Below are 14,751 nucleotides of genomic sequence, written 5' to 3'. Positions count from 1 at the left end.
ATGCACGCTCCACCAATGGTCAACCTCGTCACTTTTCTGATTGTATCCATCCCTCCACAGCGACCCCAGACCCATAGTCATATTGAAACGAAACGAAGCGATTTGATGAATTATATCTTTTAGAGTTATAGTACCAGCATAAGGCTTCAAGCTTATTTCCCTCCAGTCTCAAACGTCATGACTTTTTTACTTTTTCCTGTCCCTTGTTAGCCTCCCTCTTTCGATGTCTTTCTCCGCCCTTGTATTAAGCAGTTGTCTAGGAAATGTCACCAGTGTTTGCCAACTTACGAAACATTGCGGGCAAAACTTCACTGACTCTCTCTTCCATTGAATTACTTGTCTCTCGTCAGGCCAAGCACTTCTTACTTCTCTGCTTCTCTCGGTAGTTTCCGTTCCGAGAAATGGTTGCGTTTTGGACCCCAACGTAAAAGCAAACCTCGTGTTGGTGTTGGCAAGGACTCAACTCACAAATGGCAGCAGACTTACACATAGCAAGGATATGAACTAGCTGCACGTGGAAAGACTTGTTACTGCATAACCACATGGCCATAAGAAAATAGTTGATTTACATGGGTAGTTTAAACCTGGACAATGCATGATCACGATTGACTATGGTCGAACAGCCTGTATCCTGTTTACAATATGCATGCCTGCCTTACCACCTACTGAATACCGTCAGAAATCTCGTGATGCATGCATATCCAAGGCTTAGCAAAGCCCTATAGCCTGGGCGTTGTCATAAGTCTGACTCACTGACTAAGAAGTCGTACATAGAACTCTGGGTTGAAAGATGGATCGGATGTTACCCTATTGGATCTGTTACACATCTGTGCATCTTGTTTCTTCCTCCCTGTTGAGTTTCCAGCATATCAAAGAACATCCTTGGTTTCTCAAGCTTTCATTGCCGGTTTAACCTACCCATGTCGTCCACAGCAATCACACTGTCCCGAACTCTATGTCCGTAGATTCTGGCCATATCCCACGTTTCTCAACCGTACCTCTCTAGGGTAACCATCCTCCATCTCATATGAGATATACCTTGCCGTGTCACTCTATGTGTGTAATTCTCATGACCATAATTTTGCTATCAGTGTGCTGTCTTGTAGTCATAAGCCACCACCATGCCATACCATGAGATAAATGCAATCTATGGCGCGCATGACCACCTCCAGAGCCACACAGACAGGCCCCTCAACAGCCTTGGTCCCTTCGGGCAGGTTGGGGGAGTATGGGAGAATCATGGCAACGGTTAGGATTGTGCCAAATGGGTTGAGAAGGCCCTCTCCAACAGGGAAAAGGCTGAAGTTAGCACTGGGCAGGAGGCCAATGCTGCCGGGCATAATACTATGCCTCATTGATGATATCACCAAACAGGTCGCTCGTCACAATAACACCGTCAAGACAGGTACAAGTAGGATTTCTCACCATGGTTATAGAAGCGCTCAATCAACTGGAGTTCGACCTTAAGATTAGAAATTCCTTCTTAAAGTGTCTCCGTCATGACCTTTCGCCAAAGTAAATACCGCCAGAGTGTTCAGAACACTGACAAAGCCTGTGCCGCTACATACAGGGAGAGGCGTCGACCAGAGAGTTCAACGTGAGGAACTAAGGTCGTAGGCCGCCGTATGTGCCCATCCATCCTCTTGCGAAGCTTCAGAAGGCCCTTCTGGGGCCGGACAGCGCCGGTCCCCAATTCGGAACCGCCGAGGAGGACGGCATAAGCACGAATTAGAGGCAAAAGAAGACAAAGAAAAGAATCGATTGTTGTAGCCTGTTTGCTGAACCTCTGTTGCTGCCCCGCATCACCAACATTCTTCCCCGCCATTCCGAGATCGGGGCCATAAGCTCCGTTGGCCGGCTTTTGATTGAGTGGTCCACTCGGGCCTTACGGCAGAGCTAACGGAAGTGGGCATTTCCGGCATTGGCCAACGAGAGGAGACGTCAAGATCATTTTGGGTAGTAATTGGAAACTCTGGAGTTCTCCATGCTTCGAAGACTCGATCGTAGCTCAGGATTTCTGACTATTCCATTCCTGTTGTGACCATCACGCGTGGACTATGTTTGCCGTGTTGGCCCCTATATGACCTTGATGGCATGTGCTCACTTAGTTCGGTCGTCTTCTAAGCAACTGCGGATTACTTGAACCCTGAATGTAATCTTTTTTGTCTGAAATGCCAATATTTATGTGCGTACTCGATCAAATGTATTCGTTATCCAGTACTCCTGACATCCAGTCTACTCCTTCAAGAAATGCTCATACAACCTGTTGCCTTATCGAAACGCCCTAAATGATTTGCTCGCCAATGGAGACGCTACGGGTACACCTCCCAGCAAGTTTCCTCGTCCCGAATCTCGAATCCGGCCTCCTCGCATGTTCGGTGTGTTAGCACAGAATGAGCAGACATACACTCTTGGTCGAGTCCTGAGGTCGAGATTGATACACTTTCCGTGGAGCCACATTTCACAGGACTCGCTGTATTGAGTGTCAGCTCCGTTCATGTGAACTCTCCCACAGCCATTTGCTTTGGTGATCAAAAGGCTGGCAAACTTACCACTGGATCATGGAACCGTCTCCCTCGTCAGCCCCCTTTCGGTTACAGAGACATCTTACGTGTCTCTCTGTTATAAGGCTTGACTCGGTAAGGGTCGACGGCGAGTTGCTGTCACCTCGAAAAGGACCAAAGTGTCCACCCTGGAACGAACGGTGTTGTCCGCCTTGTCCCATTGGATTCGATCGCTTTCTTCGATCCTCCATAACTTTACGAAGCTCACTAGCAGCATCCCCAATCTTGTCCTTGCGCTCATACATCATCATCTCGTTCTCACTGTCCGCGTCGTGTTGCGATCCCCCAATAGTATCGTGTATGCTACTCGTGCTCCTGTCACTAACACTACGTCGCGAAGAGTGAAAGATGGACCCAACTGGTCTCAGGGGATCAGGCAAAGCAAAGGACGCATTGAACGAGTTGTTCCTGCTAGGAATAATGATAGGCTCGTCGTCCGAGGAGGATTCGTCATCGTCCGAAGGGCCCAGGTCTCGTGGTGTTCGACTCCTATCACGAGTGACTCCCGGATGATTGGCACTGGGCTCCCAGTCCCACTCATTAGGTACGATCGTTGTCTCTGCACGAGCCCTGCCTCTCGAGTCGATGGTGAATTTCACAGCTGTTCGAGTGGATTGGTGTTGCAGTGCTGGTCCCTCAGGGATGGAGGCCAAGCCTGAAAGGCGGTGCTGGCTCTTCATTGGAGACAACCTTCCGGTTGGTTTGGTTATAGGCCGATTTGGGGGTGCACTGTCGCTATTGGAGCCATTGCTGGCCTGTGAGACTGGCCGAGCCGGTGCAAGTTTGGGTAGTACAGGTCGGTTCTGTGGTTGGGCTCTCTTGCCACGGTTCTCGCTGAAACTCCTACCCATTCCAGGCCGAGGGTTTGCTTTGACAGGTGATGGCGCAAGTGCACGATCCGGTGCCTTTGTAGCCCTCAGGTCTTTCATGCTCGTTGATTGGCGGATGTTTTCACCCAAAGGCGTTCTTGATCTCGATTGGAAAATCGTGGCTTCAGCGGAACCAGCCTGTGTCACTGGGATGAGAGCAGGGTTATCCAAAACAGAAGTGTGTGGAGGCTCAAACAACAATCCAGGATTTACTCCATTCATGGACTGTCCAAGTCCAAAAGGGTCATCTAGAGGAGCGGAAAGGGCAGCAGACATGGCAGCACTTGCTGTAGTAACACCTGCCGAGCCCATAGGCTTTGGTGCAAGAGGACGGTCACGTTGCATGGTTTGCATAGGGTCTGAATCTGCGGAAGCGAATGGTGCATTAGGGTCTTGAAAGAGTGGTACCTCGCTATTCCAGTCGAAGGAACCTGTGTGGCGGTGATGGCCATGCTGAACAGGTGTCGTCTGAAAGACATTGGAAGGCGATGCACTGAAGTCAAAGTCCATACCCATTGAAGGATCCCAGAAAGTGTTAGGTGTGGCAGCAGGTGCTGTCATGGGATATGCAAACATGTCACCAGAGGAAGCCATCAAGGCAGCAATATCATGTTGCTGTTGCTGTTGAGAGTTGCCAGTGAAGTCGGGCTGGCCGAAATACTGATCATTTTGCATAGTGAGCTTGTCGGCGAGCTTCCGCGCTCCCCTACGTCCAGTGGGTGGGGGTGTCGCTGTCTGCGAAGGCTCTGCACCCTGGACTCCGGCTTTCCTAGCCTTCTTGGAGGATTGAGGGTGTTTGGCCGGATCAGGACTCGGTAGGGGTGTTGTATCGGTTATATATTCTTGAGGTACGGTTACTGAATTCGGGGATGAGGCCAAGCGACGTGATGGCTCGACCGGCGGCAGTGATAAATTTTGGTCCGAAAGGTGATTCACATGAGTTGCAATTTCAGCAGCAAAAGTGTCGTTGGACAATAGCCTCTTGTGCTTGCTGGAAGGTGTGGCAGCACGAAAGTCAATGAAAGAATTTTGAGATCCACGAAGATTTCCAGGAGTCGAGTTGAATACGGAATATTCTTCAGCAAAATGCGGAGTCCAGCCCCCGGCGTGGGTGACTGAACCTTGCCCGGGTTTGGGGGTTTCGAAAACGGGACTGGGAAAGGAGTCGGAGACAGGTGTTTCTGCAGAAGTTGGAGGGCGGTAGTTCGAATTGGCAAAACTGTACAACCCCGGATTGGTCAGTGAATTTGATACGGATGCCATGTTGATGATAGATCGGTTGGTGATGGGGGAAGAGTTGGGCAATGCTGTGAATTGAGCTTGCCTTGAAGCCAGGTGATCCCCGTTCATAGCAAATCTAATTGCTTATCATAAATGCCAACTCAGTTGTAGCCCGAGGGGATGCTTCGAGTTCGAGGTTGATGATGTGCACGGTCGGTCACGTTGCCGTAGTAGAGCACTAGCAAGAGCTGAAGTTTATGCAAAAAGCTGGAAATCGTACTCGAGAAAAGTTTGAAACAAGAAAACAAGGTCAAAAGATTGCAGTTCGTTGATCGGGATCGTAGTGTCAGGTAGTGTCGAGCTCGGCGTGGGCAGGCTAGGACGGGTTGAGAAAGATAGAGAGAGAAAGTCTATTTAGATGTTGCAGGTCGGTCGGTGCTCGTGGGGCATTATACAAGGTCGTCAACGATCATGGAAGGACGGAAGAAAAGCATTAAGGTCTAAGACTGTTTTGCTCGGACAAGCATGATTGTAAGCCACTGATGATAAAAAGAGCAAATGTGGTGTAAAGGGAGGAATGAAGTCGGAATGGAATACGGGATGGATAGGTAAGCCCCGATAAAAAAGAGGAGGGGCAGGGAAGAAGGACCAGGTTAAAGAAAGGGAGACGACATTTAAAGCAGGGAGAGAAATAAAAACCCCCGCCGAATGACGCCAGAGCAAACGAATAAATAGAAAGAAAGATGGAGTGTTTGAGCCTAGAGATTGAGACTGGGCTTGTGTCTTGTCTCGTTGTCAATGGAGATAGAGGATGGGTAGATGGATGTTGTTGAGTGGGATGATGGGAGCTGCATGTTGATGGGGGATACCGAGGCCAGAGCTGAACAGAGTAGAACTAAAAGCAGAGAAGACTATCAGATTAACCCGTACCTTGGCTTCCATTAAACAGAGTTATTTCATCGGTTCGCAGGTTCGTCTCGTCTCGCCTCGTCTTGTGTCGTTCCGTCTCGAGTCTTCTCCTGCTCAACTCTCGTATGTGATGATGTCGTGATCTCGCGGGTGCCGACGTCGAGGATACCCTCTTCAGTTTAGGCAGAAGAAGGTTGAAGCGGTCCGTTCGTTTGCTCGCTTCGAGTCGGTAAATTCTCGATGGGAATGGATTGGATGGATTGGATAGGATAAGACTGCACGGGACGGGTGCAGTGGATACAGTACGTGCCCGACCTTCCTATTTACAAACTACCTTACCTTGCCTACCTACACCTGAGCTGAACTCGACTGTTGAGCTGAGCTGTTTGCAAACGGGAACTAAGGTAGGTACTGTATAGGTAATATCTCGTGGTGCAGAAAGAGAGAAAATACAAACGGCAGGGAGAGACAGCAATTAGATAGGGCTGAGCAAATAAATAAAAGCTATGAACATTTATTAAAATGAATCTACAACTTCGAGATCTCAGGCTTGGTGGCGCATCAGCGCCAATTCCTCCTCAACTTAGCCGTTGTTGGGCAACCGCCGGTAACGCTCTTCAGGGGGCTTCAGTGCGCTACGGACCTCTGCTAGCCAACCGCTGGAACAGTCCTAGACTAGAAGAGGCACTGCCCGAAGCCAACGGCTCAGCTCGTGAGCTGAGAAGATAACAAGAACACTGACTATTTAGGTATTCAACGCGATAGCCGTTGATCCTGTCTGTCCTTGAGAGTTGCTGTTCTCTAAAGTAAACTGTGGCTGGTTACTCTTGATTTGTGATGAGCTCAGCAGCTGAAGGAGAGTTGTAATAAAACTACCTACCTATCTCATCATGGTTGCACGCTATGACTCCCGTCATAGATATTTAGTCTAGCTACCTGAAATAGGCGATACATCCCGACATGCTTTGATAGTATATGAATCCGCGGAACGCCGTATTGACTGATCATGATGATGGTTATTATGATGAGGACAAGTCTCCCCCTCAAACATGGATGGTTGCATGTATGTAAAAGGCAACTGACTGACTGCACTTCTCCAACCACGGATACAAATACCCTGTAACTGCATCTCTCACCGACTGCGGACAGCCAACCAACAAGTTCCCGAAACCACAATCAGCTCACCACTTTGTCATCATCGGCTATTGCTAACTGTCAGCCAAAGAAAACTGATTCAGCCGCATGTCTTGAAAGGGGCAGTAATCAACTGGGCAAGCCTGTCTTGAGACGTGAGCATCAGGCCCAGACGTTGCTTGAGAAACAGGTGGTGTATCACGTCACATACTAAGACTCGTCAGTAATTAAGAGGACCATCTTGGTATATTTGGGGCCTGGTGGCTTTGCACGCGTCATCATTGTCTGGTTGTCGGGGCTCTTTCATACTAACTTAGTACCTAGTCGGGGAACCGGCGACCTTATAGGTTGTCAATATTATCTTTTTTAAGCCTCATGTCCATGGTACTCAAGTTATTCCTCCAATTACTTTATATGTATAGAGTATGGCCATATGATGCAATGTTGTCTGCCCAGTTTCTCCTGTTTTGTCAAACACGAACACCCACACTGAGGTGGCTCAATATCCATTGGGGATAGTATGGACATACCAATGTCCGTCTGGTCTACCTTCAACTTCACGTGTTCCAGCTAATGATGATAGTGAGACATCGACTTGACAATTCTGGTGGTTACTCCTTAGTGCCAACAAACACTAAGAGCCATTATATCAGCAACTTTCTTTGTTAACAAGATCCAAACGGGACGGATCGAACGGTAAAGACTGTGAATGGTGACAAACTCAATACGAGTTAACCACTAACGGACACTCCTATAACGGGCGCGGAAGTATTGGCTCAGCAATCACAATGAAACTCTGTGAAGGGTTTGAGAGTTTTATAGATGTTACTCATCACCTTCTCAGACACAGTCGCGATACATACTTATGCTACTTGATTCTACGACATCAATCGGCATATGTCTTTTATACAAGTTCTCTGAAGTTTGTTTATATGACTTTCACGTGCCTCTCACACAATTCCAGCCAGATGGTAAGGTGAAGAACCACAGCGGCTCATGATTGGCCGCCCACGATCGACAAGATGGTGTGTGTCTTCTGGAAATAGTCTATGCCTTTCTCGACCGGGGTTTTAAGTGCTTGCATCTCCATTCCACCAGACATTCCAACTTTATTCATAGGTAGGGAGGTAGTCATTCTGCTAGGTCTTGTCTTTCTCACGTGTTCTGATAAGTATGTGTTTTTTTAACTGCAAGCATCTATCTTCCTGTGCTTTTGCTTCGTATCACGAGGTAAGTCTCTTACACATATATTTGTCAGTTTCTCAATTCATCATAGTCTCTTTTGCAAGCGAGGTTATCGTGACTTGGACGGAGTCTGCCGTGAACATCTACCGAGAGCCAAATCTGTCCTCTTATCCGAACAAACGTGCACCGATGCCTGTAGTAGGTATAAAATATTGGATGTATAGTATACTATGTGGCCTTTGCACATCACATCACCCTGATGAACATGACCCCCGTATAACACAACCTAATCAACTGCCTTGCCTTGCCTCGCCTTAACGTTATACGACACTATGCCACTACTGTCTATCAACTCTATTCAACCCCCGGCCGGCTTAAACGTTTCCTCCATCCGGATGCCGCTCCCCGAACCGGCCCCATCCGGAGTCTCCTCCGCCAACGCATGAATATGGGAGATTAAGCATTTGTTTCGTCTGTACTCTGTCCACACCTTCACACCCCCCGCGATCGAGAGTCCTGTCCTGTCTCCTGTCAACACCCGTTTTGCCTCAATACAAAAACTCTGTTAAGTACAAGGATAAAATGCTTGTTGACTGCCGGGAATGGCCTTGCTCGTTGACGATGCGTTGTTCAATTCCCAGCCTCGCTTCGTCTGCCCCCGCGAAGTGAGAGATGGCTTGACAAAAGTTTAACTGCCAGTTCAGGGTTCAAAGGCAACTAGAGTTCGTTTCAGAAGCGAAAGAGTAGATTTATTGAGAGACCCACGCCTGTGTTGGGTTGCTTCGGCCAAGTTACGAAATCTACACCGAACTGTTCCGCCTGAGACTTGTACCAGTGAGTTAACGCTATCGTATTATGTTTCCATTACGAGTATCCGTACGCACAAACACTGCACTGGGTTCATGACCCCGGCTCTTCTCGGCTTCGGGTACCTGTATCAGAACCTGCCCTGCCAGGTCAAAGCCGTGACCGATCCTGATCCTGATGCTGTCACGTCAATAATAGCAGAAACAGCATGTGACGACATCTTCCGTTTCTCCAATGCATTATACTGTGCCTCTTCTCGCTTAACTTTAGTATAATATTACGGGAAATCTGTTAAGGAAAATAGGCCAATTCGCCTACGTTGCTTGTACGTGGTAGTTAGTTAGCACATACCAATTTCTGCAAAGTCCCCCTCGCAAGGCTCGCATATGAGTTCCTGAAACGGAATTTGGCTGCCTTGGCTAGAGTCGTTAGACCGTTGGCACGATCAACAAAAGATCTCCGCTTCCCGCTCGCAGACCTGTCAGCCTTGGTTATTCAAGATCTCGTCCAATTAACGATATAACGGAAAGCACCAAACATTCTCCCCAGGGTTGCAGTACTCCCCTGGGAGTGGCAGAACACTTGCCGATCTCCCCTGGCCAAAGAATCCCTGACCTTAATAGCCATCATTTATACTGCTACTCTCTCTTCCTCCAAGACGAATAACGCCCTATCAAGAACCGCCGAGCATCCTGCCAGCGGCCAGCCCCTCGTGGTGCCACTTTTCCTTCTGCAAAGCAACATTGCATAGTTGCAACGGGCTGACAAGCCAGTCCTTGTGCTGTAATTAATTCATGTCACATCGTGCTTTTCGCCCTCGAAACAAAACGGATCCGACGATCCCTTTTCATAAGGCGTTTCACGGAGACTTCCGTTTGTCGCTGTCAAGTACGGAGCAGAAGTCTCCGCCACCCATATGAGAGCCAAGGTGCAGATGCAGACAAAATCAATAACAGTGATATTGGGTGACCGTTGCGTAGCTATTTCTATCTATGTAAATCCATGCCTTCGACTTCGACTGGCCAGCAGCATCGTCCATCTTGCTCGTTTCATTCATCAGGCTCTTCCCTAGAGGAAGGCTCCTAATCCTAAACCGACCATTCTATCTAGTGCAGTAAAAGCAAAAACTCCTGGGTATCTCTCAAAGTGAGCAGATGTAGAAAAAGAAAGAAAAGGAAGATATAAAGTAAAGAAGAAGTAAAAAATGTTATGGTGAATCCTCCACTTTTTTCCCTGGTTCCCTTTCTGACATGTACTTTTTCCAAATTCCTACCAGTTTCAAGCTGGGATGGCCTCGTCCACGTGGTGATCCCTTCTCGAAACTGGTCGTTTCCTCCTCCTAACAGCATAAGCAGGCCCTCAGAGGCAAGACAAGGAACAGAAATTAAACAGAAAACTTTAAGCACAGGGATCAACAAACTTATCCCTGGCTTCAACTGGTATCAAACATCATCTCAAAGATCTTGTCGTAACGTAACGAGTGTGGTGCCATCCACGACAATACATGTGCTGTCGTGGTACGGCGGAAATCAAAAGGAAAAAGTCTAAACTGTAAAAAGCAGAGTCGTATCGAGTTAAATCATGTTCGGAAATGGCTCAGTCGTAAGGACGTTTCCAGACATCGGATCAATGGTATAGTGCTCCTGGGGAGCGAGAACAGAGGTGACCTGAGGGTGAGACGTGATCTGGGACATAGTAGAGGGTCTAGGCGTAGTGGCAAGCTCCATCGAGGAGACAGGCATCTGGGGCGTCATGGGTCGATGATGTTGAACTTCAGTCTTGGGCTTTGCCATGGTCGACATGGCCAGCGCCCTCGCGTTGCTGCTTTCGCGGCGACGCTTAGGTGTGTCTTTCACCTTGAGATGTGTATGACACTAAATATTGTTAGTCAAGGCCCCTATCTTGGTGGATTAGTCCGACTTACCTTGTACGCGTGTCTGAACCAGGTGGTTCCCTTCTTCTTGCTGCTGACAAGGGCAATCCACTGCTCGCAGCTACCACAGAGACCCTCCCAAACATCAGGGTTTCCATCCATGCGTCGCTTCTGTTGGGGTTCTTGGAATGAGCTTCCGGTGGCGGCGCTGATACCGTGAGAGAAAGACTTGTCGTACCAGAAGGCAGAGTTCTTCAGCACGAGCCATCGTCCAGGCTTGCAGATTCCACACCAACCCTCTCGCTTGTTGCCGTGACCTCGGACCCATCTAGGGGTGTAAAGGTCGCCCTCAAATCGCAACTCCTGCTCACGGGGGATCATATCGGGATCCTCGGGGTTCATATCCTCAGGAGGTGGAGGGATCTGCTCTTCTCGGAGAGCCGCGTACAGCTCAGGAGGGTCAGAAAGGTCGGTGTAGTGTCCGTTGAGGCAAGCGGCATCTCCGTTGCTCTGAAGCATTCTGAAAAGACCGTGAGACAGAAGTGGCTGAGGCGGGGCGAAATGGTTGACGTCGGTTTGCCAGGGCTGCTGCTGGGCCATCTGAGATGGAAGCTGAGTCGGAAGCAGCATGCTGTTTCTCTGGTAGACGGGAGTGCTGGGGACAACGAAAGGTGCTTGCTGCATGGCCTGGAGGTTGCCATAGTTGAGAGGCAGAGGAGTGGCACCAATGGCTGGAGAAGAGTGGCCGGAGAACATGTGCTGGTGGCTGTTGTAGACGTCCGGGCAAGCATGGTAAACGTACTGGGCAGGCTTGCGGCTCGCAGATGTGTTGTAAGTACCAGTAGACCATCGCTTCAGTCTTGGCCCCTCGACGCTGTAGGGAGCAGATCGAACATTGCTGGGTCGAGGAGACGGAGAAGCACCGCGGCCACGACTCTGAGTCCTGACAAGGTCGGTCCTCGACTGAGGAGTCATTCGCGGCGAGGCAACGGGCGAAAGCTGGGTGGAAGACATCATGGAAGTGCGGTTAGAAGGCGGTGGATAATCAGAGCTGAAGGAAGGCGCTTCAGAGAGCGCTGCCGAGAAATCATCGAGAGGCATGTCGGAGAAGGCTCCAGAAGTGGACATCGAAAAGGAAGAACCGGACATTCGACGTTGTTTTGAACCGTCATCAATGGCCATCAGATCTTCCTCGACATGTGTTCCCTGCTTCAGGTCAAGAACAGGGATGGCTTCATCGTTTGTGAAAGAGCTCATTCCCATGGTCATATCGTAGTCCATGCCGTGAAGATCAAATTGATCTTCGACTTGCTTTTCCATCCACGATGCTGCTTCCAGTTAGTTTGAGTGACACCATGAGGCTCGATTTCACTTACAGTTATCCATAGTGGTAGGAGGGTAGAAGTCTTGATGCATAGATCCTGGACGTGACATGGTCTCACTGGGGGTTTGCTGGAATGAAACTGAAGATGAGTCCCAAGATGGTACTGACGAGAAGTTCTCGGCACCGCAGAAAGAGAATCCCTGATAGATGGGCATAGGGCGAGGCTTGGACTGAGTAGCTGGTGTTGACCACATCTCGTCCGAGCCCAACACGGATTCGTTTTCGATAAATTCGTTTGAGTTCATGTTGATTATAGGCGTAGGCCTAGATAGGTATGCAAGCCAGCTGTATAAATACTATCACAGATAGAAAAGAAAAGTTGAGTGTCAACTTTGGTGTTGCTGCGTGAATAAAGTGTAAGTATTGTGTGCATATGGCTCAAAGGAAGGACAAGAAAGTATGAAGCATACAGGTAGGGTGGTGGTAGAAGCAGGAACCCAAGAGTCCCTACAGGAGCGAGCTGTTAAACAATTATGCAGAATCTATCTGGCAAGGGCCGGGTGGTGTCAGCATGAATTCTCGATGAGATGGTGGACGATCATGGTAAACTGGCAAGCCCAGGTCCACATCATATCTGGATCTTCGGGAGTGCCGCGGGACATCTCGAGCTTACCTGGTCAACTAAGAGAGCAATGGCCAAGTCGAATGTGGGAGTAATTTCCGGGCAGTCGATATGCGTTGTAAGGAATGGATGTGTTGTAAGGAACGATCACAGTCGATTTGGGGGATGTCAGGCGGTTAGGGTATAGTAATATGTACTATGGAGTAAACAGGATCCCTTGGACTGATGAGAGCGGAGACTGACGCGAAGAGAGTGAATCGGTTGTTTGTCTTTTGTAAAGGAAAGTGGCGTAGTTGGTATAAGCCCTGTATATGAAGGAAAGGATAGCTAGACCTGGACTTGGATAGCGGTGGGTGGGCTTGCTATATTATACGGTTTGATGACATGCAAGTGTTTGTGTTAAGGAATGACTGGAGACAAAATGGACGAACAAAGTTAATGAGCTGGTAGATTTGCGGAAGAAGCGAAAGGGAAGCGGAGCCGGAACCTGGAGGTATAAGAGAAGACGTGTACGATGGGCAGGAGGCATCATCCATGGAGGCAAGGAAGCTCCGCAAGTCAGGGACGGTCACCAGGGGAGAGGTTTGGATAGACGGGAGGGGCTGGACCGAGTGGGTTCCAACACGCAACACAGACCGATCTATGAACTGGTACAAGAGAAAGCGGATACATAGCAGAGGAGGGGGCTATCCGGTGCAAAACAGAGTCGCAGCGCTCCTGGGATAGGATGGGGCCTAGCAGGTTGCGAGTACAGTAGGAAAGTTCGTCAGTAAAAGTCAAGGAAGTTGAGAAGCCGGTGGAGTTAGAGGACAGGGGTATGTGCAGGGATTCTCATGACCCCGGACTAGGGACAATAAGGCCACAGCTTCCAGTCAGCAGGGCTAGAAGTTGTACTAAAAGAAAGTTAGATCCCGTAAGAGGGCGTGAAGAGGATAACAATGATATCGAGAGGCAACCGTGGAAGCTGAAGCTGCAAGACGATAGTCCTGTATAATACCAATTGATGATTCCAAACCGACTCCAAGACGACCAAGAGTGGCGCAGGCTTCAAGAGTGTATCGACAAGGGGCTCGATCGGGCCACTGGACCGTCCAGTCGGGCTGCACAACAGCAACTCGACGGAGGTGGCTTGTCTCATCCTCTGAAGAAACAAGAGGCAACGAGGGACGTGTGGATGGACGGGCGGGCTAGTGAGTCGACGAGGTCGAAATCCAGTGTGTCGACTCAAACTGAGCCACGTTAGACCCGTCTGGGGTTGACAAAACTTCCGACGACAGCGGATTCAAGCTGTGGACACGCCACATCTATCGACCGACACCCAGACCTTGGGTGCGATAACTTGATGCCTCACCTCGGCCGTTCTTGTCGACACACCTCTAAAATCGGCCAGCACGCCCCCTGCTAACCCCGGAAGAGGGACAATACCCTCTAGAGTCGAGACAGGCCAGGGTATAGTAGATGCAGTATGCTATTTTTCACAACAGTTGAAACCACTAAAGCCCGGGTGTTAAGGCTAATTGTTCGATCAAGTCAATTCAGGAACCGAACCGAGTTGCAGCGGGATCGCCTACCGCCTGAGCGCAGACCTCTCGATATATCTGCACTTACGGCAATATGGCAATATCGTACATATGTCAAAGACCCCGTCCTCTGATCCCCCGCATGAGGGGCACATAGATGGCGAGATGCCAGAACTTTTGTCACGATCGTACGGCGGTTGTCCCTTAAGGAGCTTGATGGAAGATTTGATCGGTTTTTTTTGAGGCAGTAAAATCGGCGAGAGCCGTATAGGCGAAGCGGCAGCTTCTCACGGCAATGTCGGTATTTTTTCTTGAATGATAGGTCATCAGCAGACTGGTGGCTCAGCATGCATCTTGCTTGGGACAAAGCAACACCATTCGCATCGAGACAGTGGGCGATGCGCCCTGAACTCTGGGCTTAGCCAGTCGATTTCGAAAGCAGGTGTGACGTTGAAGAGGCCGAGAGCGAATCACAGACACAGTTGAGCTGTGGCATCTGTATCCTCAGGCGCTGATATAGACTGAATCATGAGTTATCCAATTTAAAGTAACTTTGAGGCTCTCGATCTCCTCCCGCTAGGCCGATGGAGGGTATATTCGACTGAGACACAGAAGCATAGCTGAGGCTGCTATTTCCTTTCTCTTGGCTGATGTTTATCCAAGTGCTGTGATCACATTCGAGATGCGCTGGAGAGCCAAAGCAGAGGTTGCAAGCGTAGCAAG

At 49.3% G+C, this 14,751-nt stretch overlaps 2 protein-coding genes across 2 annotated transcripts; both read right to left on the bottom strand.

The window, feature by feature from the left end:
* Positions 1–2,548: 2,548 nt before the first annotated feature.
* FSUBG_559 (uncharacterized protein) lies at positions 2,549–4,696 on the bottom strand (the record flags this gene model as incomplete). Its single annotated transcript, XM_036683702.1, has 1 exon — positions 2,549–4,696. The coding sequence occupies one exon, from the start codon at positions 4,694–4,696 to the stop codon at positions 2,549–2,551; it is 2,148 nt and encodes a 715-aa protein (XP_036544082.1).
* Positions 4,697–10,263: 5,567 nt separating this feature from the next.
* FSUBG_558 (uncharacterized protein) lies at positions 10,264–12,191 on the bottom strand (the record flags this gene model as incomplete). Its single annotated transcript, XM_036683691.1, has 3 exons — positions 10,264–10,563; positions 10,614–11,890; positions 11,939–12,191. The coding sequence occupies 3 exons, from the start codon at positions 12,189–12,191 to the stop codon at positions 10,264–10,266; spliced, it is 1,830 nt and encodes a 609-aa protein (XP_036544081.1).
* Positions 12,192–14,751: the final 2,560 nt, after the last annotated feature.

Source organism: Fusarium subglutinans (assembly GCF_013396075.1).
Source record: "Fusarium subglutinans strain NRRL 66333 chromosome Unknown NRRL66333_c0000002, whole genome shotgun sequence".
Classification (NCBI taxonomy): domain Eukaryota; kingdom Fungi; phylum Ascomycota; class Sordariomycetes; order Hypocreales; family Nectriaceae; genus Fusarium; species Fusarium subglutinans.
This window is presented reverse-complemented; position numbering and strand designations above follow the sequence as displayed.